Raw genomic sequence first — 27,558 nt, 5'->3', positions numbered from 1 at the left:
AGCCATGAAATTGCTGCCATGCCATGCCATGCAGAGAGAACACCACTGAAATATTTCATTGGTGCATGAGTTTTAGATTAGAACTGCTGAGAAGAGACTATGACATCGAAATCATAAACAGTGTCGTCGTGGAAACCACATCACGGGCTGGGTTAGGAGAAGAGGATGATGAAGTGTGATATAAGATGGTCAAGGTTCGGAGGTCACCAACTTACTCATACTCTGATTAAACAGGGAAGCTGCGTGGGGTACACCCAGTACGGATCGAGGAAGGGCGGGGCGGGGCGGGAATAGGGAAGCGGAGAAGGAGCGGTTTGACATTTAAAAGAAGCATTTCCAAATACAACATGGTCTAGCTAATAACTTTTTTTGCTGGTTAGTGAACTGCATTACATTATTAAAGCAACACACCTTAATATTCAGTATGCATACAAAGTATAAAATGTATTTAAGAGCCACAAGCAGGATTGCAAATCTGCATGTCTAAAATCTCATCTACATTTTATGTGTTTAGTCAGAAAGCGAAAATCACTTGTGCCATATGAACTCTGAAAAACCCTCTTCCTTCTGTTGGGGAAACTTGCGCTGAAAGCTGCAAATGTTCCTCTAAGCTTCATGAACACGGGTCATGCTGTAGTGTGCTATTATATCTGTATGTAAGACTAATCTACACAAGCTATACAAACATATGCAACTATCTACACAGCACTGTTCTCCTACATGTTGCAGATAATAAAAGTTATTGTACAGTCATGGGGCATACAGCAAGCAGCACAAAGCATACACTGTACATCACTTGCAGATGTATACAAGTACATGGGATAAGCATCGAATTACATATAAGATAAATTTTCCAAACATATGAATGACATTGCATAATCTCCCTTTAGCGCTGAGCTTACCAATGTACATTAAAGAAAAATTCACAAAGACTTGGATCTTTACCCGTTTAAAAACACAAAAACAGACTCGAAACAGCATTTTTGCTCTTTACAAGGTCTAAGTGAGATGTGTTTACAATGGTACCTCAAAAGCCAAATGGTATAAGAAACTTGTGCAACTATTTTGAAAAACAAAAGTAAAAAAAAAAAAAGCATCTTTCTTTTCTTTCTACATTCCTAGCTGAGGACAGTGGGAATGCAAGATGTCTGCCTGTGAGTTATACCTTCCACGCCATCTCCAGCGTCAGCCGCCTTGCGGAGCAGCTTCCTGCTTCGTTTCTTGGACTCCTGGGGACGGTTTCCGAAGCTGCCAGCCTGTATGGTTAACAAAACAAAAACAAAAAACGGGGGAAGAAGAAGAACCAATGAAAATAAAAGGAACATCAAACAAGCATGTAGAAATTTAGGATTTGTTTCTGTGCTTACACTGTAATCATGCCATTCACAGCAAAGTATCTTTTAGCCATCACTTCTATTGACGATCCAACCGCACATTTCATCTTGCCTAGGAAAAATTCAGCAGTTTTCTGACACACACTCACACTATGTACACTGTATCATGGAAATATGATGAACTGCTTTCACACATCTTCCTTGACTTACTATTACTTACTTACCTACATAAATCACAGTAACAATAACAACAATACCTTTTTATTATTTTTTTTAAAACAGGTTGCAAGTTTGAACAGTAATTCACAAGGAGATTGTTAACCCATTGTAGTCCCATGATTTGTAGTTCTTATCTTACAGCTTCCATGGACTGCTAATGCACAGTGCAGTGCTGCTGCCTTTGTGCAACATTTTCTTCCATAAGAACCAAAAATTACATTTACACATTTTTCAAGCACCCAGAGTACAAAAGTGCTGGGAAAAAAAAAAATAATTTGACAAAATGGCTGACTTCTATTTGGTACCCCAGGGTACCGAAATTGGCATAAAACACGATTGGTTACTGTAAAACGAGGAATGTTCGCGTGCATTTTAATTTCGCGAATTTCACAAGCGCCAAGATTCGCAAAAATAAAATGCACGCGAAAGTTCTTGTCTACACTGTATGCATTGCACGCCAGTGACAATTCGCAAAAATTTCATGCCACAAAAGAGGCCGTCGGCTCCAATTAGCGAAAATTTCATGCCGCGAACATATCATGTTTTACAGTATTAGCCAGCGTTAGGTGGTCTGGGGTCAAGAGATCGGAGTGACCAGGGGGAAAGCAACTTACTCCAGCTAGAGCCTCCTCGCTGGCATTCATTGCGGCTCTGGCTGCGAGCTCCGCCTCGTCGATTGCCTGGACGATGTTGTCGTAGGCATTGACTGCCTTGAGGGCGTTCTCCGACAGGTTACGGGTGCTGTCAAACAGCCTGATGGGCGGGGATTAGGAGACAAGAAGGGGAGACAGCATTAATCATCTTTTCTGTTGTTGGGATGAGCCCTTTAATCCTAACCAGGCCTGGGTGGCCCCTCCTTCCCCCCCCCAAAAAAAAAAAAAAAAAATCAATCAATCAATCAATCAATCACATTACCTCACAAATTTTTGGTGATCTTATTTCATAACTTTTTTCTCCATAGTTTCACGCACATCCTGATACCTTATTTGCGTGGACTGACCCATGGTTGTGGTGTCAGATTACAGTTACTAATCACAAATCATGCAAAATGATCAAATTTTTCATTTGCCTGTGTATCAACCAACACCAAAAAGAAACTCAGTTGAAGTAATCATGACCATTCCTTATTACTATTACAATATTATTAATATTTATGTAATGAATGCAGTTTCTGGTTGGTAAAACAATGACAAACATGAATAAAAACAAGGAAATAAATTGTACAAAAGAATGAAATTGCCACATTTCTCAGTTATTTCTTTCTTAGAAATCAGCTTGTTACTGCATACACATAATCAAGTAATTTCCATATTTATTACTTTGCAAAGTAAATAAAACAAATTTTGTTGTATGTACGAGTCCTATTTGTCCACTTTCAAACAACATTCAAGCCATTTTTGATATTATACACACACAGCAGAATTTATATCTTTTTAACAAAACTGAAAAGATTACATAATATACAATAAAACAAATAATTAAAAAAAAAAAAACAAGAATGTTGAAAAAAAAATCTCAATTTCATTCTGCCCATGTAATTTTTTCAATATGCTACTGCAAAAGTGGATATTCAACTTATTTTTCTCGCTTGGCCTGGTAAGAAAAGTTTCGCATGTTATTAATTCTGTGGAATCAAGGCAGTAAGTACGGAAACATATGGCAAGCAAAAATATTCGCGTGCTTCTATTTTCGCGCCAGTTTCTGGTTGTGCGAAATGCGCAAAAACTTCAACACCGTGAAAAATGTCCACTTTTACAGTATTTTCTGAAATATATGGGGGGCGTGACTTACTCATCAAGTTCTTTGGCTTGTTTCGTGAGATTGTTGGCATGGGCGGAAGCACTGGCCACCATTTCCTCCAGGGGTGGATTCTCCTCAAGGTAAGCGTCAATAACGGGGGTGAGCTTGTTGATAGCTGCCTGCAACTTGGATCCGTTGACCGAGGTGGCCTGTGTCGTGCCGTGCAGCAAGTCAAGATCGAAATGTAGCAAATTAAAAAGCTGCTGAAAACTGCCTCTTATCCCAATAGTGGTCAGCCAGTGATTTTTGATTGAATTATTTCTTTATACAAGAAAATGTATAACATACATAACCAGGTCAATTATCCATTTAGATAATTGCAGGCAAGCATCAAAAATTGAAAAACACAATGTTAAACAGATATACTACAGATGGCATCGTAAAATTGATGCGCCGATATCAACAATGATATTTAATTATAACAATTATATCAATTCTATAAACCAAAAGAATATATATATATATTCATATAAACATGCAAACTTAAAAACATTTCAAGGTAGCCGTCTGTCAAAATGTCTAATACATCGAGATGTGATTTATTTAATGTATGGACACTCATCGTGAGTCTCATGGCAGGTACATGTATAATGGAGTCAAAAAGGGGCCTGAGCTTTCGATCCTCGCAGAATCTTTGTCAGATACAAAATGACTGACAAAGATTCTGCTAGGATTGAAAGCTCTGGCCCTTTTGACTCCAAGTCATCATTTCCTTGGATATGCTGACATTCGATATCAGATGATAATTACTACACCTGTTCTATTTGAATGAAGTACAGTTGTAAGCATTGATGTCATTTTGTTTTTAGACAGGACCAGTCATGACATTGCCATCTGCTTATTTGATACTGTATACGCCATGTATTTAGTGAGTCGAAATTTTCGTGAATCAAGACTATGCACGTGAGTGGTTAAATTCGCAATCGTGGCGTACTGTACTGAACAGAGAAATGTATGTGTGGGCGTCACATTCATATTGGAATCAGAGTCATTATTTCTATATGTCTTTAATTTCGCGAATAGCACCTGACTCGCGAAATTTGCGAAAATAAAAACCTCACGAAATATTAGGCGTATACAGTAATTTCACAACTAGATTCTGACACTGCACTGTCACTGACATAGAGCAAATAATAGAATGGGGGAAATCACACAACCCTGGGGTGTCCCAACACTCGGGGTCTTGACGTTATGTAACCCATTGCAGCCCGTCAATAACGAAGCTGTGTAAGATCAGAGCAGGTTTGGGTGATACACTGAGTTTCAACAGCTTGTCAATAAGAATAGAGCAAGGATAAAAAAGAAAAGAGGGGGGTGTGAATGTAGCTTACATCAACAGCTTGGTTGGCATCGTCCAGAAATTCACCAGCCTTCTGAAGTAGGTAGGTTGCGTTGGCATTCTCCTCCCGGGCCATGGCGTGCTTAGCGTTCACCTCTTCTAGGACATCCTGCGGAGGTAGATCAAGGTGAGAAGGGGGCATGAAAACAGTCAATCAAGACTGGAAAGTCAAAACCAAAAGGTTGTGCTGTGAACCGAGTTGACATAATTACTCCCTCTGTCACTGCTAAAATGGGGATCGTAAGGAAAATGCCCAAATTATACCTTTCATTTGAGTTCGGTACCACAATCCTTGCGAACTAGCAGCATGAGACATTACCATTACTATCATGTATTAACCGACCTCCCAACCTTTCTGACTGAAAAATAGGGATGATTTAGCTCAAAAGTAGGAAAGAAAGAGCAGTTCCCATAGGAGTGTGTCGTAAAATTATTCAGAAAAATAGGAAATTCCTGTTGAAACAAGAGCTGGGAATGCTCCAAATTCAGTATGGTTGGGAGGTATGTGTATACAAATGATGTTACAGGATTGTACATGGGTGAAAGGGCAGTTGGTTGCATCTTTGAATCTGCTCAACTCTGGGTAAAAAAAGAAAATGGACGAGGTAGCCTAAGTCGTAGCTAACAAAATGAAGCTGAGCTGAAGCTCCATCATCTTTGAACATTAACTTTTTTTCCCTCCACTAATACAGAGCCTGGGAGGTTATCCTTATCTACATGAAAAGTGTCTCGGCTGTACGCCATAAACTGTGTGGTGCAGAGCTCAACTCCTATCCAAAATAACCTCCCTCCAAACAATTTCAAATGCAAATGGGATAAGTGAGCAGTGTCACCCCAACATTGGATCTCTTCTCATCCTACCTCGTAGGCCAGATCTTCGTGCTTGGCGAGGATTGCGTCGACGCTGCCGCTCACGTTGGTGGCCCGCTCGCAGAGGTCGGACAGTTCGTTCAGCTTGTCGATGAAGTCCTCAACGTCGCCGGACACCTCTCCCGCCCGCTGGGACACTGCCTGGGACGAGTTCTGGAGGGTCAGAATCCGGTCCAGCACTGCCTCAACGACAAAAAAAGAAAGAAAGAAAGAAAGAAAGGAATGGATTTGATGAATGAACGGTATCCTTCCTGGCCTTAAGTGCTTAAAACTTGACTCACAGTCTAGTCCAAACCTATCTGGCCAGTTGAGTAAGAATCATACCAATCACCCTAGCATTCAACTAATTTGCCAATTTAAGACAGAAACACAAATTGTCTTTATCTTCTAAAATGTGAATTTTTTTTTGTGGCATGAACTTTCGTGAATCGCCAATGGCATAAAATGTGTATTTCATGTGTATTTTACTTTTGCGGCTCTTGGCTCCTCACAAAATTTGCAAAAGTTTCATGCAGGCAAAAATTTATGGTTTTAACATACTTTTGATATTAGCTGACATCCGTTTCATCAAAAGTCAGCTTTCTTTTTCACTAAATCAATCGTCCACTACTCACGTTCACGGGCGAGGCGTAGTTCTTCGCTGGCCGCATCCTGGTCGGGACCGAAGTCGCGGCCGCGCATCTCCGCGAGGATGGCCTGGGCCTGGGCTACGATGCCCGCCAGATCGGCAGAGTCGTTGAAGGTTCCCATCCCAGCATTCTCCAGGGCCTCCACAACACCTGAGGATGTTAGGGGGGGAAAAACACCAACACATTATTAGTAAGCACATGGGTGAGACATCCACAACTTTGGGCTCCTCCAGAGGTTAAGACTTTGATCTCTATTTTACATGGAGAATGACACGACCTTAGATGTGAAGACTCATCCACTTTCCCCACCCCCAAAACAATTATCACGATGTGAATTTAAATCTTCGTTAAAGAGACCTCCGGATGATTTTGCAGACTTTTAAATTTGAATAACTATAAATTGATTATACTGGGTACAGAGTTTCAAAATTTGTAGTGATTGGAATGAGGAATAAGAAATGTTTTTAAAATGTATAACAATGACCAAGGATAAAATAGTAGCCTCACCATAAGAATGTACACATGTATGAGTGAGGGCTCAAGGAAGCAAAACAAAAGACGAAAGCATGCATAAATTCTATGCAGGTGTACTTAAAGCAAGCTGTATTGTAATGGAATTGAACTGTTATATTTCTGAAATATGCGAGCCTCCTGTTATGTCATCATCCTTATTCAGTGTAATTTGTTTTCAGCTTTTTCCAGAGCATTGTTTCTTTGCTCAAGGACCACAATAAATTCCACACAGCTATACATGTACATGGAGCTGCTGATTCACGTACTACATGTATGAATTGTATATGATGTGAAATTATGAAATCAATCTGGAATTTCCCTTTAATTAGGGAGTTTTATCTGTAATCACACTACAGAGAGCTTCAAGAATCATCCAGTTTTCCCAGACTACAAAACAATTTCTTGGCTGTGAATTCAAATGTTCATGAATGAGCGTGTTTTGTCTGTCATCATTCCAATTCAATGAGCACACATAAAAAAGAAGTTCAAGATTCATTTTTCCATCGCGCAAATAAGCCACTTCAGCCTTTAAAGGGATGGTACAGTTTTGGTTGAGATGAGGCATCAGGTTTAAAACTTCTTTTGAAGATAATTCTTTGAGATAATGAGAAGCCTTTTATGAAATGTTAAAAAGCATACAATTCTAAGAGGAATTCAGAGTTTTATTTGATGAAAATGGGGTTTGAAATTTGAAATGGCTGAAATATCCAAAACAAAGCAATCCTCATAAAAGATACATGTAGGATTGCTTTAATTTGTTTTACTTTGTTTCGGATATCTCAGCCATATCAAAAACGATTTTCATCAAATAAAATTCCTCCTAGAAATGTATGCTTTTTAACATTCATGAAGTGGTTTCCAAGTATCTCGCAAAAAAAAATTAAAGGCATAATTTACCATTTGCAGATGAAACAAAACCCAACATTAGTGCTTTAAAATAGATCTAAAATGTGAGTTAGGGATAGAAACAACCACTGTTAAAATTTGAATTCGTATAATCGATGTTAAGTATTGTTAAGTACACAAAATGTGAACAATAGTTATAATAAGAATGCTTCCAGACTAAACCGTATACAGTTATGGTTTATTGAGAAGCATGCTGATATCTCCCCATATTTTAGGCTTTATTGCAAAAATTTTATATGGTAGGATGTTTTGTGATACAACAGACCTACACATATGCATCAAATGTGATATCTTGAACATTTTTGAAATCACTGCTCCCAAAGGTAAACTGGACCTTTAAAGCTGAATCCTCACCTCAACCAATACTATATACCATTCCTTTAATCACATCGTCACCAATCTCAAACGAGAGAACTCGAGGAGAGTTTCGATCAAATCCTCACCTCTGATGAAGTCCAGGGTCCCGTTGAAGTCTGCCTCAACCTGCTTCGCTCTCACCAGGAGGTCGTTGCCATTGTTCTCTGTCAACTCGCCGTTGCTCCTACTTCTGTTCGCCTGCAAGGAGCACAACATCAAATATACAGACTCCATAAAGAGTTCTTCCACAGAGATACACTTGGCTACCATTCACAGCATTCATTTGATGTTGTTGTTTGTTTTGGTTTTTTTCAAAACCTTAAAGGCATAATTTACCATTTGCAGATGAAATAAAAACCCAGCTTTAGTAGTTCAAATAGTTTTAAAATGTGAGTTAGAATAGAAACCACCAATGTAAAAATTTGAGTCAGTGTAATCAATGCTAAGTATTGTTAAATCCAAAAATGTGAAAAATAGTTATGATAAAAATGGTTCCAGACTAAACCATCTACAGTTATGGTTTTCTTGAGAAAAATAATGATATCTCCTCTCATTTTAGGCTTTATTGCAAAATCTTTATATGGCAGGATGTCTTGTGATACAACTGACCTACACATATGCATCAAATGTGACATCTCAAACGTCTCTAAAATCACAGTTCCCAATGGTAAACAAGACCTTTACGAAAACTTTCACGCCACACTTTGTAGTGCAATCTCTTTGGAGGATTTAAAATCAATTTTGCTCCTTAAATATTAAACCCGTTGAGGATGGGATGATTTTGATTTTGCTACAACATGCATTTCCCTCAGACAACTGCCTGGTTATAGTATACTCAGGACTAGTCTTCAATGGGTTAACCCTAACTAGGCCGGGGGGGGGGGGCCTCGAGGCTATTGCTGCGACGTTTCATGACTTTTTTCTTTTGAGTCTCCCGCATCTTTTGACACCAAATTTGCGATGCCCGGGCGCGCGGTTCCGAAGTTGCGCATAAATATGCACGTGCATGTCAGACCAAAAATTGCTCAAAAACGTGAATTCGTGTACAATTTCAATGCAAACTGTGTTCACAGGCAAACTTCATAAAAGCATGATTATTTGGGGGTTCTATCAATCAAAATCAATTAATTACATATTTTCTTGTTTGGAACAATGTCGCGGACAAATTTCATTGAAAAACAATGAAAAACATAAAGTCGGAAAAACAATGAAAAACATAAAGTCGAAAAAACAAAGAAATACATAAGAAATTTAAAAAACAATAAAATACTTAGGAAATTTTTTGTGATTGCGCAATTTTTTCTCTTACATTTGCTAAGGACACTAAAAACAATATTTACACAAAAAAATGTGCCTGTTTTGAGCTTTCTTTAGTGATTTATACCAAATTGTCTGATTTCATGCATCATTATGCATAAATTAGCATCATTTAAAGTGAATGATAATTTTTGAAAAAATTAACTTCATGGTACTTTAGATTACATCATAGGCAATGTGTGTGCCAATTTTCATCGCGATCGCGCGGTCGACGGCCGAGATCTGGAGGGGGGGCCTGGGAGCCCCCCCCCCCCCCCCCCGGCTCTATCATCTACCTAAATAGCCCGGCCTAGTTAGGGTTAAAGGACAAAGAGCGAAGGTATTGAGCATAATCAACCATTTTCAGTTTCAAACGTCAATCATCGTCCACACTCTTTAATGAATTATAGTATCTATCCGTATCCTATCATCATTCTGGGAGAGTGAACATGTGAACGAAATTGCAAATTTTGATGTTGGGGCCCGACAGTGAAAAATCATGACACTGGGAAAAAGTTTGCGACACCATGTTTGAAGCTGCTGAGCAACTGTGCCACAAGCATTCAAAAAAACACTGGCGGAAGCACATCTAACACAACTACCAGTGCAAACCCAACCTCAATAAAAACCTCTCATCCACTCGGCTGAACAGTTTGGAGTTGTGATTCAGTGATGAGGAAGAAAGTATGGATACTACACGCAGTTTAAGAGTTCAGTGAGTATTAGCAAAAGGGGGGGGGGGGGATTGCAACACAATGAATGACGTTTGACCATTTGTGAGGCCAGAGGTTGTACTCACAGCCTGTTCGACCCTTCCCATCTCGTTTGATAGATCCTGATTCTGGGCGGTCAGGTTGCCAAGAGAAGCGGTGACGCGGGCGTTGTTGTCTTGCATCGAGTCCAGAGGAGGCTGTCGACAAAAACACACATGAAAAAAAACTTGTCACAAGATCAAGCCTTTTGTTAGAAACGGTTTCAAACAGTCACTCTTGAATATTATCCTAGAATACACATTGTACATGTACATCCAACTGCACTTTACAGTGTAGTTCAATCTTATATTGTTAATTACAATATTATCATCAATTATACTGTGCTCGATAAGTGCATGTTTCTAAGCGCTCCGCAATTCAAAATTTTTTCCTCGAACTTGAAATAGCTGAGTAAAATTCCACTCCAATTAGAGGACAAAATTCAGCGATTCAATGATTAGCATGGAAAGAAGAGCATGCAATCCATACAATGTCATTTTGCGCTACGTACATGCAACACAAGCATTTTTGCTCAAATGAAAACAATTTGGCGACTTTCTGCACATCGAAAACCACTCACCTGAAGTGCCATGATGGATTCGTTGAGGGCATTCAGACGTCGCAGGGCCTCCTGTCCGACAGCGATGTCGGTCATGTTCTTTGCCGCCTCGTTGAGGTCGTTGCTCATCCTCTCCACGTCGTCCAGGAGAAGGTGGACGCACTCGTCACACGCTGATGAAGAAATGACCAACACAGAGCACAATTAACCCTTTGAGGACAGACTGATTTTGCTACAACACGCATTTCCCATAGACACTTGCCCGAGGATACTCGGAACTCGTCCTCAACGGATTAATATGGCATACAGGACAGTACCTTTTGACTTTTTTCACCTACACAACATCGTACATGACACCAATAATTTCACGAAAATATTAATTTGCTGAGTTCTTGTTAATATTGTAGCATCATCAGCTGAAAAAAAAAAAATCAAGGACCTGTTGCATAAAAGTTAAGATCAAACATAAGCCAGAAAATCAAAAATAAGTCTTGGAATACTCAATTCTTATTGGCTGATACCTGACTTATGTTTGATTGTATCCTATTACGCAACAGGGCTCAGATTAAATTTCTATAAGAAATTGTAAAGAAACATTCTTCATCATGTTTTAAATTAATCATCAAAACTAAACAAAAAACACCAAGTCGGATCTCTTGTCAGCTTGGATAAAACAACAACAACAAAATAGGTCTGCCTGACAGAGCTTTCAGCCAAGACGTAACACACTTTCTTGCAATGATCCTCGATCATCTTTAACATATCCACAATATCAAAACTTGAGCTCTACAAAAAGCAAACCATGCAGAAAATCAGATTGGCTATGTGTGTGGCCACTAAGAAAGAAGGAGGAGGAAGAGGAGGAAGAGGAGGAGGAGGAGGAGGAGAAGGAAGAGAAGGAGATGGAGGAGGAAGAGGAGGAGGAAGAGGAAGAGGAGGAAGAGGAGGAGAAGGAGGAGGAGGAAGAGTAAGACGAGGGGATGGAGGAGGAAGAGGAAGAGGAGGAAGAGGAGGAAGAGGAGGAGGAGGAGGAGGAAGAGGAGGAAGAAGAGGAGGAAGAAGAGGAGGAAGAGGAGGAGGAGGTGGAGGAAGAGGAAGGAGGAGGAGGAGGAAGAGGAGGAGAAGGAGGAGGAGGAGGAAGAGGAAGAGTAAGAGGAGGGGATGGAGGAGGAAGAGGAGGAGGAGGAGAAGGAGAAGGAGGAGGAGGAGGAAGGAGGAGGAGGAAGAAGAGGAGGAAGAGAAGGAGGAGGTGGAGGAAGAGGAAGAGGAGGAAGAGGAGGAGAAGGAGGAGGAGGAAGAGTAAGACGAGGGGATGGAGGAGGAAGAGGAAGAGGAGGAGGAGGAGGAAGAGGAGGAGAAGGAGGAGGAGGAGGAAGAGGAAGAGTAAGAGGAGGGGATGGAGGAGGAAGAGGAGGAGGAGGAGAAGGAGAAGGAGGAGGAGGAGGAAGGAGGAGGAGGAAGAAGAGGAGGAAGAGGAGGAGGAGGTGGAGGAAGAGGAAGGAGGAGGAGGAAGGAGGAGGAGGAGGAAGAGGAGGAGGAGGAAGGAGGAGGAGGAGGAAGAGGAGGAAGAGGAGGAGAAGGAGGAGGAGGAGGAGGAGGAGGAGGAGGAGGAGGAGGAGGAGGAGGAGGAGAAGGAGAAGGAGGAGGAGGGAGGAGGAGGAGGAGGCACAGAAGGAGGAGGAAGAGGAAGAGGAAGAGAAAGGAAAGAGGGGGGAGGAGAATGAGGAGGGGGCAAGTAACCAAACTTACGCTCGCATCCACGTTCGGTTAGGATGTAACGGGGCTCACACTCGTCGCAGTTCTCCCCCATGGCTCCCGGCGGGCACAGACACTCCCGGTGTTCGGATCACATCGCAGTTTGGGGTCGCAGTTACATGCTGGATGGGGCACGTAAAAATGACAGAGGTCACATTTTTTTGTCTTATTTGATGCGTATCTATGACTGTCTTTCCTTTTGTTTCCTTGGCATATCATTCTTATTTATCATAACGTATAGGTGATCATACTCTAACCTCCCACATATGACAGAAAGAGCAAAGTATGAAATAATCACATATACCCATACACACACAAACACACAAATATTTTGACAAATCCTAAATTGTGGAGCTTCTACAACATTTCAGGAAAAAAGACACATTTACCATAGAAACACAAGCTTGTCTTTTTTTCCTTTAAGCCCTTCCCAGGTGAACCAGTGTTTGCATGCATTACTGAAACTACATGTACATGTACCACCTGTGAAAAAGTCATTCGTCTGCACCACACACTCACTGATGTGTCAACTAGCGCATTATTGTCACGTTTGAGCCACAAATCCAAACTTACAGTAGCAGCCGTTGGGTCCGTAGTTCCAGTAACCATGGAGACAGGAGTCGCATCTGGTTCCGCCCACACCGGGCATGCAAGCACACTGGCCAGTGAGCAGATCACACTGGCTACTCTCGGAGGCCACTGCGCAGTCACAGGCTGTGCATCCCTGGCAGCTGTCAAAGTTCCAGTAACCAAACTGGGGGAAAAGAAACCCCAAATCGAGAGTAAGACGGGAACAAACTAATGTAATCAAAATGTATGCTACTTGATACTTAGTAGTGTTCCTCCCAAAGCCCCAGAGCGGAGCTTAAACTTGAGGTGGTGGCAGTGGGTGGACTCAGTTTGGGAAAAAATAATTGAAGATAGCAGATTTCAATAAAAATGGCGGAATTAACTTGGGAGATTACACTTTGAGGAAGGCTGTTCCATGTCCTTGTTGTTCGAGGGAAGAAAGAGTTCCTGTATTTATCTATGTTACTAATTAGTACTTCAAACTGATTAGAGTGTCCCAGTCTACTTCTTTCCAGTTTAGGATGAATTTGATCTGTGCAATGTATGTCAAACTCCCTACATAGCATCTTGTGAAAATGGGATAAATGGTGTATATCCTGTCTGTTTTGGAGTGAGTACCATTTGAGCGAACTGAGGTGCTGTGGAGACTTGGATTACAAGCATATATTTTATGCAACCATTAAGATGAAACTTTGTTTTCCTTCAAATATCAGATCACAAAAGGCAACAAGTTACCACATGATGTGAGGAAATTAAGACGCAATAACACCTCTTGGAACGAAAAAAACTTTGAGAATAGCATAAATATATTCATGCACACATTTTACATTCACAGAAATATACAAGAACACTTACAGTATGCCTACAAATATCTGTATGGTCTCAAGTCTGCTTCAAACTTACCGCGCAGCGATTGCAATCGTAGCCATCGACATTGGCCTTGCAGTTGCAAATTCCGTTCAGGTTGTTGCATGAATCACTGCCACATCTGTCACAAGTACATTCTGCAATAATAGTACAACAATGGAAAGAGAATATAAAATATAATTCCACAGTATACATAATATTTCATTTTTTCTAAAAAGTACATACTCCTTCAACTCGTCTACTGGCATAACATATTAAGGGTAATATCACTCCGCCTATCTCTTGCTGGAGGTTAAAGTCAAGCACTCTGACATTGCTAGGAAAAAAAAATGGAATTCTGAAACCACATTCATGGGGTAAATTATCCTTTACCCGTAAGTTTTTGCAGAATTTCACGAAACTGGTTGACTTCACCAAAATGACAGACGGAAAATGAATTTGCAAACTGAAATAGAAACAGGAACTGCTTCCTTCTGCATTGCTTTGCCAATTCAAGAAAAAGCTTTATATAAAAACATACATTGTACACGTATCAAGCAATTTCAGAGGCTTTTGAAAATTCTAGCACAAACAATTACATGTATATACAGTATGTAACCCTGCATCACAAAACGAACAAAAAGTCACCAGATATGGATTTTTAGTTTAAGGCAGATTCTGAAAAAGCAGACTCTAAGCTTTAATATGATGTATAATTCAATTCAAATGGATTCTCCTAACCTATCTAAATATTGGAAAGAAAGCACACACTCTGGAAAAGTGTGACCTGAGAAAAGAGGCTCTGAAGTACAGGGTCTATTCAAGCGCTTAATCTTTACCAAACCGCTCTAGCTGAGCGACGAATGGGACAAAAAACAGGATGTAAACCACCAGAGCAACAAAAATGAAGGCATTATCAGATTAAGCTGAAATTGAGCATGCTTTATTTACACATTCTGTCCATGATAAATGCTAACTTCCAAAGCAGTAGCATCACCCTTTCCAAAGTCATTAGGATTGAAAGTGAAGAGTGTGCAAAGGATTTTCGAGAAATGAAAAGGGGCCCCTAGATGTACCGGATCTCACTACTCTGCAAAAAAAAGGGCTGTAGAAAAACTGCTAAAAACACACTTTCCCATTCATTTTATAATCCAAAACTTAGGAATAATGTAGAAGAAGAAGAGCTCTCTCTGAAAATATGAAAAACTCAAGATTGACTTGATTGACCTGTTTTACCTTTTCTGAGTCTTCACGTAAAATCAATGGGTGCACCTTTTTGTTCGTTTTGTGATGCACGGTCACATATGAACAAGGGGTACAATTATTTTTTTTTTCACCCTGCCTCATGACATACAAAGGATGAAAAGTAAATACACGTATAAGATCAAATAAAATTTGGCACCACACAAGAGAAATAAAAGTTTTTGAGATTTGACTTGTCAATGTGCAAGTAGTAAAGGACAAGCAAAGAGTTAGGCAAAGAGGACAGACCTTCACAGTCCTGGATGAGGGCGTTGCCATGGTACCAGTCGGCGCACTGCTGGCAGTTGTCCCCCTTGGTCTCCACCCGACAGCTGAGGCACGCCCCGCTGCGCAGGTCGCACTCCGGCAGCCCCGTGTTGGGGTCCGTGTTGCCGCTGCAGTTGCACCGCTCGCAGGGCACGCCAGCGGCGGGGTCCCCATAGTAGCCCTCAACGCACCTGTTTTGAGGGAGAGGGGAGGGGAAAGGGGGGTGGGGGTTGGTGTCAGACAAAGGAGAGGAGGTTCACTTGAGGCTATGTCATAAGGGTATATTAGGAAGAGCTGAGGCATAGAGGACAAGGTTCTGGACTCTAAAGCTATATGTATGGGTCCTAGATTCAAATACCACCTGGTAAACAAATACTTGAACACTCTGGCTGTCTGGACCTGGGAACATACCTACACGTGTACGTGCCAAGCAAAGCTGGGGACAATACTGAATACATGGAGGTTAGTGCGTACAGTACACTAAAGAGGCTAATCACAGTAAGCAGAAATGATATCATATCATTATTACCTTACAACCTCAGAAAGACACTGGCTGAAAAAAAAAAATTTAACTTCACAGCTACAGAATTTTCCAGTGACTTCATATCTTCTCTGCCCCTACCAAGTACAATATACTGGGCTTCCTTTTTGTTGCTGTTCTTCAAACACCAAAATATCTTCCAACAGAGACTCCGGCGTTCCATGACACGGGTAGGCATGAGGTCATACCCTTCTAGTGGTTCCTCTAGTTTCACCTCAACCTCTTGGCCTCATCCCCATTAATCACTTTTTGTTTTTACAGGTACAGCTGTACGTAGCACTGACTGGGTCTTATTCATTTACCCATCACATCAAGGAAGGTTTGAGGATGGAAATGGTCAACAATTGGGCAAACCACAAAGTATGATCAATTCAAGTATCTTGAATATAGGTTTGCCTGAATGGACTAAAAATTCCCTGATCTGCTTTCAGCAAAGCTAGGTGCTTTGACCAAAAGTGTTGCTCCACCAGCGTTACTCTTGGTGATGCGTTATGAATGCAACAGCTTTGACGTAGGGCATTGGACATGGGGAAGAACAAAAGTGACAAACTGTTTCTCTTCTTACTGGTCGCAGTAACGTCCAGTGTGCCCTGGCAGACAGATGCAGTACTGCTCGCCTTCCGGGGAGAAGGTACACGTTGTGGCGAAGCTGGACAGAGAAAAAGAAAAATGTGGAATAATGACAATGTTTGTATCACTTGTCTGTCTAAGTACAACAATGCACAGCAGCCCTACAAAAAAAAAAGTTAACGAATACAAAATGACACTCCTCAGCCACGGCTCCACATTCACACTTGCCTGCTTGCCCAGGGCAAGTAAAATTGTATGTCGGGCAAGTGAGGATTTTAAAAAAATGATAAAAGTTACTTGCCCAATTGGGCAATTTTCCTCAAACTTTCACTGATATGTTCACTAACATTGCTGCATTCCCTCAAACCAGAAGTATATGAAGTTAACTTGTCCTATAAATCAATTTCTGACAATGACAAATTCAGGACAGAGAGATAGGCTTGGACTTTCGTCACTCACTTCAGGTTCTCAAGCGGTTGTGGACAAGAACAGATGTTGCAGGCGTCTTGGGCACCAGAGGTGGCGTCGCCGTAGTAACCAACCTTGCACCGTTCACACTGGTCACCCACGGTGTTGTGCTGACAGTTCTGTATTTCGGGAGATTGAACAGTACGGTGCGATGAACATTCCATTCTTGTAACATATCCATTTACTCCAGTATTGTGTATGCACCGGATTAGGTAAAGACACAATCATGTACATGGACGGGAATGTAAGCAAGCTTTTTTTGGACACAAGTTACTGATGCAAATGGCACAGTTAACTCGGTGTTGTGATTGGGAAGCGAGAGTGCACAACTTACAAGAGTTTGACAAGATAGTTATCAAAAGTAAGAACTCAAAAGACTAATCTTTTTTATACCTTATAGGAGAAATTATGAGACTTTTTATGATTTCTCAGAGCAAAGTATCCAATGTTTTGCAAAGATATGTAGATTAGGTGATAGGTTGAAGAAATGGTAAAGGGTCAAGATATGCAAGGGTTTGTTTGGATACTCACCAAGCATCGGCCAGTCTTGGAGTCACAGGTGGTGGCGTGGCCATTGCAGTTACACGGCACGCACTGACCAAGGTACTGTCCACTGCCTGGGAGCCTGTAGTGACCCTCCGCACATTTCTGTCCAAAGAAGAACAGGGTGTCGCAACATGGTCAACTTCGCAAACACAAGCCAGGCCTCTTGCTTCAGGATATTTTTATTCTTTTGATGAGCCCCCACCATACTGACTGACACATGCACATTTAAAGTGGAAGGCTAGTAACTGATCAGTGGGAATCAGTGGAAATGCTGGGAGATGATTGTTCCAATCCTTATGGGATTCATTCAAGAGTTCATTGTATATCTATTGTTGTGTGAAAATGATTTGCTTCAGAATGGTCTCATATTCAAGTAATGTGCAGTTTAATGCTTCCAGGTTAGCGTCCCTGGTCAGTGACGGAGCATTAATCTGCACATTACTTGAATATGAGACCGTTCTGAAGCAAATCATCTTCACACAACAATAGATATACAATGAACTCTTGAATGAATCCCATAAGGATTGGAACAATCATCTCCCAGCATTTCCACTGATTCCCACTGATCAGTTACTATCCTTCCCCTTTAAAGGTACAGTTTACCTTTGGGAGCAGCGATTTAAAAAAATTTCCATTTAAATCACATTTGATGTATATGTGCAGACCAGTTGCATCACAAAACATCTTATCATATACAAATTTTGCAATAAAACCTAAAATATAGGGAAATATCACTGTGTTTCACATTAACATAACTGTAGACGGTTTAGTTTTGAAACATTTTTATCATAACATTTGTTCACATTTGTATATTTAACAATAACTAACAATGATTATCCTGATTAAAATTTTTACAAACTCACCTAACTCACATCTTAGAACTGTTTTGAAGCACTAAAGCTGAGTTTTTGTTTCATCTGCAAATGTTAAATAATGCCTTGAAGCCTTTGCTTTCAGGTAGAACATGCAGATCCACAGTATTCAAATTTAGATGAGTTGCATCTAATCTTCAGGAACTAAATCTGAAACGTGGTCATGCATATCTTTGAAAGATTAGTTTTGTTTTCCTCACGTGTAACACTGAAAAATGTGTGTTCAAAGTAAATACAACAGTGGCTAAAAAGTATTTTGCCCATGGCAAAAATCTTTACACAAAATCTTTTACAAAATTGAGATTTTTCAAATTTTTCACTCTTAACATGAATACAGGTTGTATCAAAAGTACAGGTTAAGCCCTCTGTGAAAGACGGTTTGAGAATCTGGTGCTGTACAAACCTCGCAGGACAGACCAGCGTATTGCGGGGGGCAGTTGCACTGCTCGACCTCGCTGGCGACTGGGCCATCTCCGTTTCGGCTGGTCACGTCCATAGAGACACCAATCAGACTGCAAAGAAAAGGGATGAGCTCATCAGGTGTTTGAGTCTTGCACGATATAAATGGGTCCCAATGATGCTTGCAGAATTATCAGAACTTTTGAAATTTATTGACATTGGTAGTTAAAGAACTATAGGACTGCTTATTCCTTTTGATTTATCTATTTTTTCTTTTCATTTATGTAGTTTTTGATTTCACATATCCATTTTTTCATTGCATGACTCTATTTTATATTTTCCAGCAAAAATCATACACAGTCATAGAATAACATACAGGAATCGATTACATGAATTCAAAATATTTAAGATATTTACATCTGTATGTGAATTGTTTGATGTGCTGAAGGGAACAAAGTTCAAACTAAGTCATATGGGATTAATTAAAATAAAAAAATAATCAAAAAAAATAAAAAAGGATAATTTGTTTAACTACAAGCTCAAACCTCATTAGCACTCATGTAGTAAGGCTGTTTTTACAAATGTGATGTACAAGCGGCACTGCCGCATGCTTTTATTTTCATTACTTTTAGGTCTAGTGGTCTTTAAACCATGTTTCTTGAGCTTTGCAGTATAACTTGTTGGACACTTGGACAGAGAGAGAGACAGAGACAGAGAGATGGTGGGGAAGGAGGTAGGGGGATGTTCTTACTCCGTGGTGAGGATTCGGTCAAAGTATTGGGCTCTGATCTGGAGTGAAGAGATATCGGCGAGCACCGTCATGAAGTCCTCTCGGGTGACGGGACTGCCGCTGATGCTGTACTGGAAGTTGTTCTGTGGCATCGTGAAACGAGGGGTCAAATTTGCAAAGAAAGTTAGTATAATAACTACAAAGATGACTGTCAGAAATGAACATTATGATTGTGGCGAATGGCGTGATGGTGGAGGAGGTGATGATAGTGGTGGTGGTGATGAAGGTAATAATGATGATGAGGAGGAGGAGAGGGAGGAGGAAGAGGAGAGAATGGAGGATGATTATGTGGTGGTGTTGGCCATGAGGAAAATGGTAGTGATGGTGATGAGCTGAGATGATGATGATGGTGATGGTGATATCATGATAATAATGATGATGACGGTGGTGATGGTGATATCATGATAATAATGATGATGATGGTGGTGATGGTGATATCATGATAATAATGATGATGATGGTGGTGATGGTGATGGTCATTGCAACAATCATTACGACAGTAGCAATGATGATGTTGATGATGACAGTAATAATGATTATGCTAATAATCATCATGAGGATGGTGGGGCAATGGCAGTTGCAGTGACAATGATGATGATCAGTGGCGGATCCAGAGGGGGGCGCAACCAGCGCACGTCCCCCTTTATTTTTCGCTAAAAACAAAAGAAATAGACAGAAAAATATGAAATGAAACCCGGAAGTGGCACCAGATGTATTAGTTGCGCCCCCCCCCCCCCCCCTTTACAGAATTTCTGGATCTGCCCATGATGATGATGATGATGATGATGATGATGATGATGATGAAAGAGACAACAGTGTTGATAATGGTAATTTCATCATTTAAAATGGCAACAGTTATGATAATATACACACAACAATAGTTAGAACATTTTATGCAGCCTTACATCCTTTTATTAAACCTTTATTTAAAAAAAAAAATCTACCACAGCATTAACATCAGATGTGGAGCGAGTTACACCTGTCCTTTGCCCTCTGCTTTTAAAGATGCCACAGATATCCTGATCTCTCATGAGAATACCAGCTATGGCTATTTGAACTCTAATCATCACAACAGATATCCTCACCAGCTCATATCATAACTTCCAACCCAATTCATTCCTCTTCATCACCATCACCTTTATAGTTACATCACGATGGATTTCTTTTCAAAAGAGGAACCAAGTGGAAAAGAGAATGGAGTCGATTCCAACATTACCTCTCTCAGGTCGACGGAAACGGACATGTCGCGGCCCGGGTCTGGCTTTTCGATGTGGATGTACCTGACTGTGATGTTGTTTCCCTGGAAACATTAAAGTCAAGGAAAGAATCGCATTTTTATAATCACTTATATTTTTTCAAAAAGGAGAGAAAATGAATAACAAAATCTAATCTAATGATGTGCATTTAGAAACACACTTTTTTGTTACAATCTATTCATAGAGATAGGGTAAACAATAAATGCTGCAGAAAAAAAAAGTTTCATGATTATTTTACAAACATTTATAGTTGTTTAAAAGTATATTTCTTATTCAGTCATGTGTCGGTCATGTAGATATACTGCAACCCCTACCACAGTTTCTATTCTGTTGACCTCCACTCCCAAAAACTAAATAAAAATATGAACACAAACTGTTCATCCATTTCAAGATTCAGTATTTAAAGTCCAATTCATCTACGATTCTTTTCACTTCAAGCTTTATGCACAGCTTTTCAAAATTCCTTTCCTCAAAATCATTTTTTTCCCCCCTCCCTGGCTTTGAAGTTTGCTCTTCTGATTTTGATACCGCAATACACAATGACATCTTTACTGCCGGCACAAGAAGATATGCTGGGTTTAAATAGAGAGAGATTGTACTCACAGTGATGATGACGTCCGGACGATTGATTTGATTCGTCAAGCCCAGGCCATCTCCCCTGGTCGGCATGGGGTTGTTGCGGATGGTGTACTCCAGCTTGCCTCCGTACGATGTCAGCTGCAAGTGGATAGGAATTTCAATAATTTAGTGGATGCTTCTTATTCTTCCACTTCAAATGAACAGGAAGTGAGCTACATGTATATGAACCTTGAGGTAAGTCTTATACTTTAAAGGGATCATATAGTTTTGGTGGAGACCTAATTTCAGGTTTCAAACATTTTTTGTGAGATAATGAGAAACCTCTTATGAAATATGAAAGAGCATGTAATTCCATGAGGAATTCAACATTTTTTTGATGAAAACTGGTTTTGAAATGGCTGAGATCCCCAACACAGAGCGATTCTAATAAAGTGTGAGACCCACATTTTATGTCGATCGCTTTGTTTTACTTTGTTTTTTAATGTTTCAGTCATTCCAAACGTGATTTTCATCAAATAAACTTTGAATTCCTCTTAAAATGGTATGCTCTGTACTATTTCAAAGGTGTTTTCTTGGTATCTCGCAAAAAGTGAAAAGCCTAATTCTCACCTCCACTAATACTGTACCATCCTAAAGGGAATATCTTACTGTGAGACCATATATATCGTGTGCATGAAACTGTCGCGAGGAGCCAAGATTCATGAAAGTAAAATGCATATGAAAGGTTTAGTCTGCACAATGCAACAAATGCCAGCAGCAATTTGCATGAGTTTCATGCCCTGAAAAAGGCCATCGACTTCAATTTGCAAAATTTTAAGGCGGCGAATGTTTCTGATTTTACAGTTACACTTGCTGAAGACAGTACAATTTTCATTTACCACTAAAAATTGTCATTTTCAGTGGTAACAACAGCACGAAGAATGGTGAAAAAAGCCTGTTCTGAAGAGGTGATTGTCAAGATACTGTACCTTAGATCCTGTAAACTTCTCCGGGGCCTGCCAGTAGATGGCGACCTGTGGGTCGTCGCCGGTGCCATCGACGTAAGCGCTCGCGATGTTGGACCCATACTGGACCTGGGCTTGTGAGTTGGTCAGTGACCATCCCTCCACCATTCCAATCTGACCATTGAAGAGGGGGGAAAAAAAGAAGGGGGTGGGGAGACAAGAAATTATTGTATCATCACATTTTGTCTTGAGACTTTCTATGAAATCTGCCAAATAGTACCACATCAACTGTGTGTTAGCATGGCATTATATGGGATGCAGAGTCAGTTTTAAAGATACCTTTTTGTCATTTTTCTCTCTTTTTTTTTAAAGGAATATGCATCATATACATATATTTTTTATTTACATATACAGGGAAGAGGTATTTCAGGATGGGGCTAAGTTTTGGAGGGAAGAGATGACTGTGTTGTGGTCTCCAGAACAGACGACTCCTGTTATAGTGTATAACAAAGTCCTCAGGATTGGCATTGTTCTTTTGTCGCATCAAAATTTCGTTATAATAAATCAGCAAAGTACATGTACATAAAGATGTATAGATGATAATTTTAGGTCCTGAAATTTTGCTCCATAGTAACAGGAATTCTATAGTTATATTGATGTTTGTTATAATTGGAGTGCACTGTACCTTGCTGCGTTGGACGGTGTAGGAGCGGCAGTCGGAGCTGACACCAAAGCAGAAGCAGGAGAGGCAGCCGCCGGGGTTAGCATCAGCCAAGAAATAGGTTCCAAGGGCGCACTGGTCGCACCGCTCACCCACTACGTTTTCCTGCAATGTCATGCAGGAGAGGAAATCATAGAGACCATGGGTATTCAGTGTGAACACAGGCAGAATGATAAATAAATAAATGAATAAAAGATTTCTAAACACAAGTCCTGAGCATCATACAGTGTAGGCATTTTTACCATCTGTTCACCTCTGTTTGCCCAGAACATTAAAAAAGGCACAGACAAAAGTGATAACATGCTCCCAAAATTGCCTCACATTGACTATTAAACACAGGATATTACTCAAAGGTTAGATTCACAAGGGGCAGCCCTAACTTGTTAACTTGAATTTAATTGCGAGATTTGATTACAGACGAGCCCCACAGATTTCTTACTGTAAGGACCATGTATAATAACAAAACCTTTAGTTAGCTAAGTCAAAGTCAGCACCACACCCCTGCACAAGAACATGATATCGAGACACAGATGTGTTATTGTATGCACAAACCAATCGCACCTTGCAAAGACACTCTGCTGTTACTTGGTCGCAGACTGTGTCGATCGTGCCGTTCGTGTCACAGTTGCACGGCTTGCAGAAGGGGTAGCCATGGTAACCTAGCTCGCATCGCTCGCATTGACGCCCACCGATGTTTGGAGCACAGCTGCAGAATGGTTGGAAAAAAAAGAACAAAAAATGAAATAATTTAATCATGAAATATCACTATCATGACTGATACATTGCTATTACAGTAACAACTTAACGTAGGATGCATTGTACCAACAATTGCAGCCTATTTCATGTTTGTTTGTCCAAAGATTTCATGATTTCATAAGGAGGATTTCTAGTCATAAAATAATGATAATAATCATATTCAGTCCTCTCCCTCCATTTTCATTTTCAAAAAGAAACTCAAAACCCATCTATTCCGAGAACAGAACCAATGATTATGTAATTGTGGATTATTTGTACTCGTAGCTGATTTATGTGTTTGTTCTCTTATGTTAATTGTAAAGCTCTTAGAAACTCTTTTGTCTCAACCGCTATATAAATTTTCCATATCATTAGGATTATTAAAATATCATGACTTCCCAACTTCAAAGATGAATTCTCTGGAAAGATCTCCCACAAATTTCACCAGACTTTAGAAGGGCCCTGACGTCGTTGATTAAATTGTGTAAATTTATTGAAAAAAAAAACAAAACAACAACAACAACAACAAAAACTGAACAATAAACTGTAATAAAAAGATACAGCAATTTGATGTTTTGGTTAAACTGTGATATGAGGTAAATTAATGACAATGACAGAGTACTCTGGTAAGGTCGTAACAAGAGCTGATACACACATCACCCTGATGTGTGCGTGTCGGAATCAAACTTACTTGCACTGGCCTGTAAAGAGATTACAGTTGAGGTCATTGTTGGCGACACCCCTGATGTCGCACTCGCATTCCTGAAAAGGGGGAGACGGGAGAAACGTTTTCAGCGGTTGGTGAGTGTAACATTAACATAAGGACGGAGGTGCATTAAAGGTATTTACACTTTGTATTTGGATGTTATTGTATGTGTGTGTGTGTGTGTGTGTGTGTTTTCATGTGATCTTACGTGTGTATGCTTGCACACGTTCAAATCCAGTTTGCACATTCAAGATCACAAAAGTGGGCAAAAGCATGAAGATTTCATTGCTATGAAACTACGGTCACTAACTGATTCTTAGAAATCAAAAATAAGAGAGATGATGTAAGATGGATTCTGCAATTTTGAGTGACATTTTATCGGTATATTTGTGTTCATGTTCCTCAAGAAAAAAAAAATATGCAGAAACCAAACAAACTGAAAAACTCACCACGCAGCCGACAATGGGATGGTAACCGTACGTCTGCGGGGCGCAGGTCTCGCAGTTGTCGCCCTCTACGTTCTCGGGGCAGATACACTCGCCGGTCACCTCATTGCAGACACGCGACACACAGGAACAGGCTAGGTGGAGGCGAAAAGAAGGGTACACAAATCATCAGCGAATCTCTCATGACCCGATTCTAATGATAACGGACTCAGGTAGCAGATATTTTTTGGCGGGGTTTCACTTGAGTTACACCATCATACTAACTTCCCTACCAATTTCTACCAGGTATGGACATCCAAAATCTCAAACAACATATTGCAACAAAGTACATGTACAGTAACAATTTTATATAAATGAAAAGTTTTTGGCTTCAGGGTCATTGGTACCATTCTTATTAAGACTGGTGGATGATAAATCGCTCTTTAGAAGGACAGAAATCTCGGCAGAATTTTCATCAATTGTAACGCCACTGGGGGTAACTTTTTCTCACCAAATTCAGCAATATCAAATAAGTGCCTCTTCAGGGCAAATGCGACAAAAGGATGAATTTGCACAACTGTTCCAAAAGATTACCCAAATATAACTTTAAAGTCAATAAAATCATGGAACTGCACAAATGTTATTTTCCCCAATGATGGAGATATTCTCTTTGTATCTTTCACAGCCATGGTGGCATATCTTTGCACACTCACATGTGCATGAATTCGGCATGTTCTGTTTTATGGGGACTCTACTCCTTGGCCATAATAGCTGGCTTTATTCAGTTACATACTGGTACTTTTCTTGTTGCCGACGGAAACAAGGATTCAATGAAGGAAGCTCTGGATTGAAAATTCCTATATATGTTAGCCTATTACTAATGTCTTGAACAAATAGAAATGCCACTAATATAGAAAGGGCATATTCATTCCCGTAAACTTGTTGAAAGCGTATCTTAGATGTATATGTCGGAAACAGCCATACCATAAATTGAGATAGGTATAAATGTATGTGCATGCTCCAAGAGCTATTCATATTACATAACAAGAGATTGTTAGGTTGTAGAACTTGAAATCTGAAATGCAGATGCATACATTTGTACGTACTCCAGTACATACTGCCATACATAAGAAGAAATTGTGTGTTATCCACAAAGATTCAAGGAGGAGGGGGGAAAAATCAAGCAATAGATTCCCCTATATTAAAGTACAGATGCAATTCAGAACAGTTGTGGCGTATCAGAAATAAAACCCTCATCACTCAACATGCAGGGTACTGACACACTGCACTATGATAAGAAATAGGCCAGGAAATTAATCAGTTTACACTGAAACAGAAAACAGTGAAAATTGCATGTACACCGTGTAGTATGCATGTCAAGCAAATGTTTGCACACTGCACAAGTCCTATATAAAGTGCACTGGCTGCTTCATGAGGAAAAAACAGTGTTTGAAAAAAAATATCAAGAAAAGTGAACAGCAAAGATTAGGCCATAACTCAGAGACAATACTGATGGTTTGCTGTTAACAAAAAAGCAAGAAGTAATACAAGGACAAAGATAAAGGTTCCCTATTCCAGCTGAAGAAAGAAATACACTGTGCTCTTGTCGAAAATAGCCTTTTTCACCATATCTAGTAAAAATCCTGGATGTCCGGTGTGTGGACGAGCACATCTCAAAGAAATCAACTTGTTACCATAATACTAGAGCAAACTATTTATACAATAACCATTGCATATTCTGTAATTTATTATTCTGTAATTTATTTCCCAGTAATTTTGTTTGAAGATTATGAAAGTTATATGCAATGAGATCATCCAACAAGTATCTGCCAACACTACAGGAAAGTGTCAAAGATGGTATTGATGTTACCGTGCAAAGTTTATCTCACGGTTTATCAATTAATCCTCCAGATACAGTGTACATGAGATGCAGGTAAATTTACTATCAATGTCTTGGTTCTTTTCCTTTTTTTGCATGAGAAGTAAAAGCAAGATGTCAGGAAAATGTGAATAAAATCAAAAGATCCACAGGAAAAATGCACCAACGAAATGCTGAAACAGTGAAAGGTGATCAAGAAAACTCGCATCTGAAATGCAATCATATTGCAGTGCAGCACAGAGATAATTGCTTAGGATTAAAAAGATCAGGACTGTCCTCCATTCTACTTTTGCATCTTGAAAATTTTGTGGTTTTAAGGTTTTTGAGCAAAAGGCTTCTATACTGGAAGGGAAATCAGGCAATTTTTCAGCATGCATATGTATGGGTGGAAATCACTGATCTCATATGGAGAACAAGATCAGTAGTGGAAATGAGCTGCTTGGCGGAGGTCTGCGCTCTCAGAGAGCTTCTCTGGTTTGGAAATGGAAGAAAGTCTGAAAATTTTGGACTTGTGCACTGAAATATCCATACATATGCATCTGTGTTCATCTCTGTCTTTGCCCTTGTCCCTTTTTCTCTATCTATATTTCCATCTGACATAATTTTGTATAATACTGCATATTATATTCATTTATGTTCAGGACAAACTCACCACAAGTATAATTCTTGTAGAGATGTGTCCCCAGCATGCTCAAAATGAACAAAGTGTTGTTGCTTTGTATTGATGTATATATGGTTTGCTGGAAATAAATGTCATTGGACTGAAAATAAAACTGATCTGAACTGATGGCCACACATGGCCACTGTCACCAGGTAATATCATTTTCTATTTCATGCAACCTCTATTGGCTCACCATCTCTCTATCCCGAAGA

General features: G+C 40.0%; 1 protein-coding gene across 1 annotated transcript in view; it reads right to left on the bottom strand.

The window, feature by feature from the left end:
* LOC139708621 (laminin subunit alpha-like) overlaps nt 1–27,558 on the bottom strand; it is a 129,059-nt gene that overhangs the window by 38,981 nt on the left and 62,520 nt on the right. The window contains 27 exon segments of the mRNA XM_071620562.1: nt 216–239; nt 1,166–1,256; nt 2,168–2,306; nt 3,345–3,502; nt 4,685–4,801; nt 5,554–5,741; nt 6,177–6,341; nt 8,054–8,165; nt 10,063–10,173; nt 10,596–10,747; nt 12,324–12,407; nt 12,410–12,451; nt 12,903–13,083; nt 13,803–13,903; nt 15,237–15,445; nt 16,361–16,444; nt 16,825–16,952; nt 17,365–17,481; nt 18,655–18,763; nt 19,402–19,523; nt 20,657–20,740; nt 21,300–21,413; nt 22,244–22,393; nt 22,905–23,045; nt 23,502–23,646; nt 24,367–24,437; nt 24,831–24,961. Of these exon segments, the coding sequence (XP_071476663.1) occupies nt 216–239; nt 1,166–1,256; nt 2,168–2,306; nt 3,345–3,502; nt 4,685–4,801; nt 5,554–5,741; nt 6,177–6,341; nt 8,054–8,165; nt 10,063–10,173; nt 10,596–10,747; nt 12,324–12,407; nt 12,410–12,451; nt 12,903–13,083; nt 13,803–13,903; nt 15,237–15,445; nt 16,361–16,444; nt 16,825–16,952; nt 17,365–17,481; nt 18,655–18,763; nt 19,402–19,523; nt 20,657–20,740; nt 21,300–21,413; nt 22,244–22,393; nt 22,905–23,045; nt 23,502–23,646; nt 24,367–24,437; nt 24,831–24,961 (3,270 nt within the window).

Source organism: Diadema antillarum, unplaced genomic scaffold (assembly GCF_040938485.1).
Source record: "Diadema antillarum isolate AM-2024a unplaced genomic scaffold, OU_Dant_1.0 seq00001356_RagTag, whole genome shotgun sequence".
Classification (NCBI taxonomy): domain Eukaryota; kingdom Metazoa; phylum Echinodermata; class Echinoidea; order Diadematoida; family Diadematidae; genus Diadema; species Diadema antillarum.
Note: the sequence above shows the minus strand (reverse complement) of the source record. Positions and strands in the feature narration are given on the sequence as shown.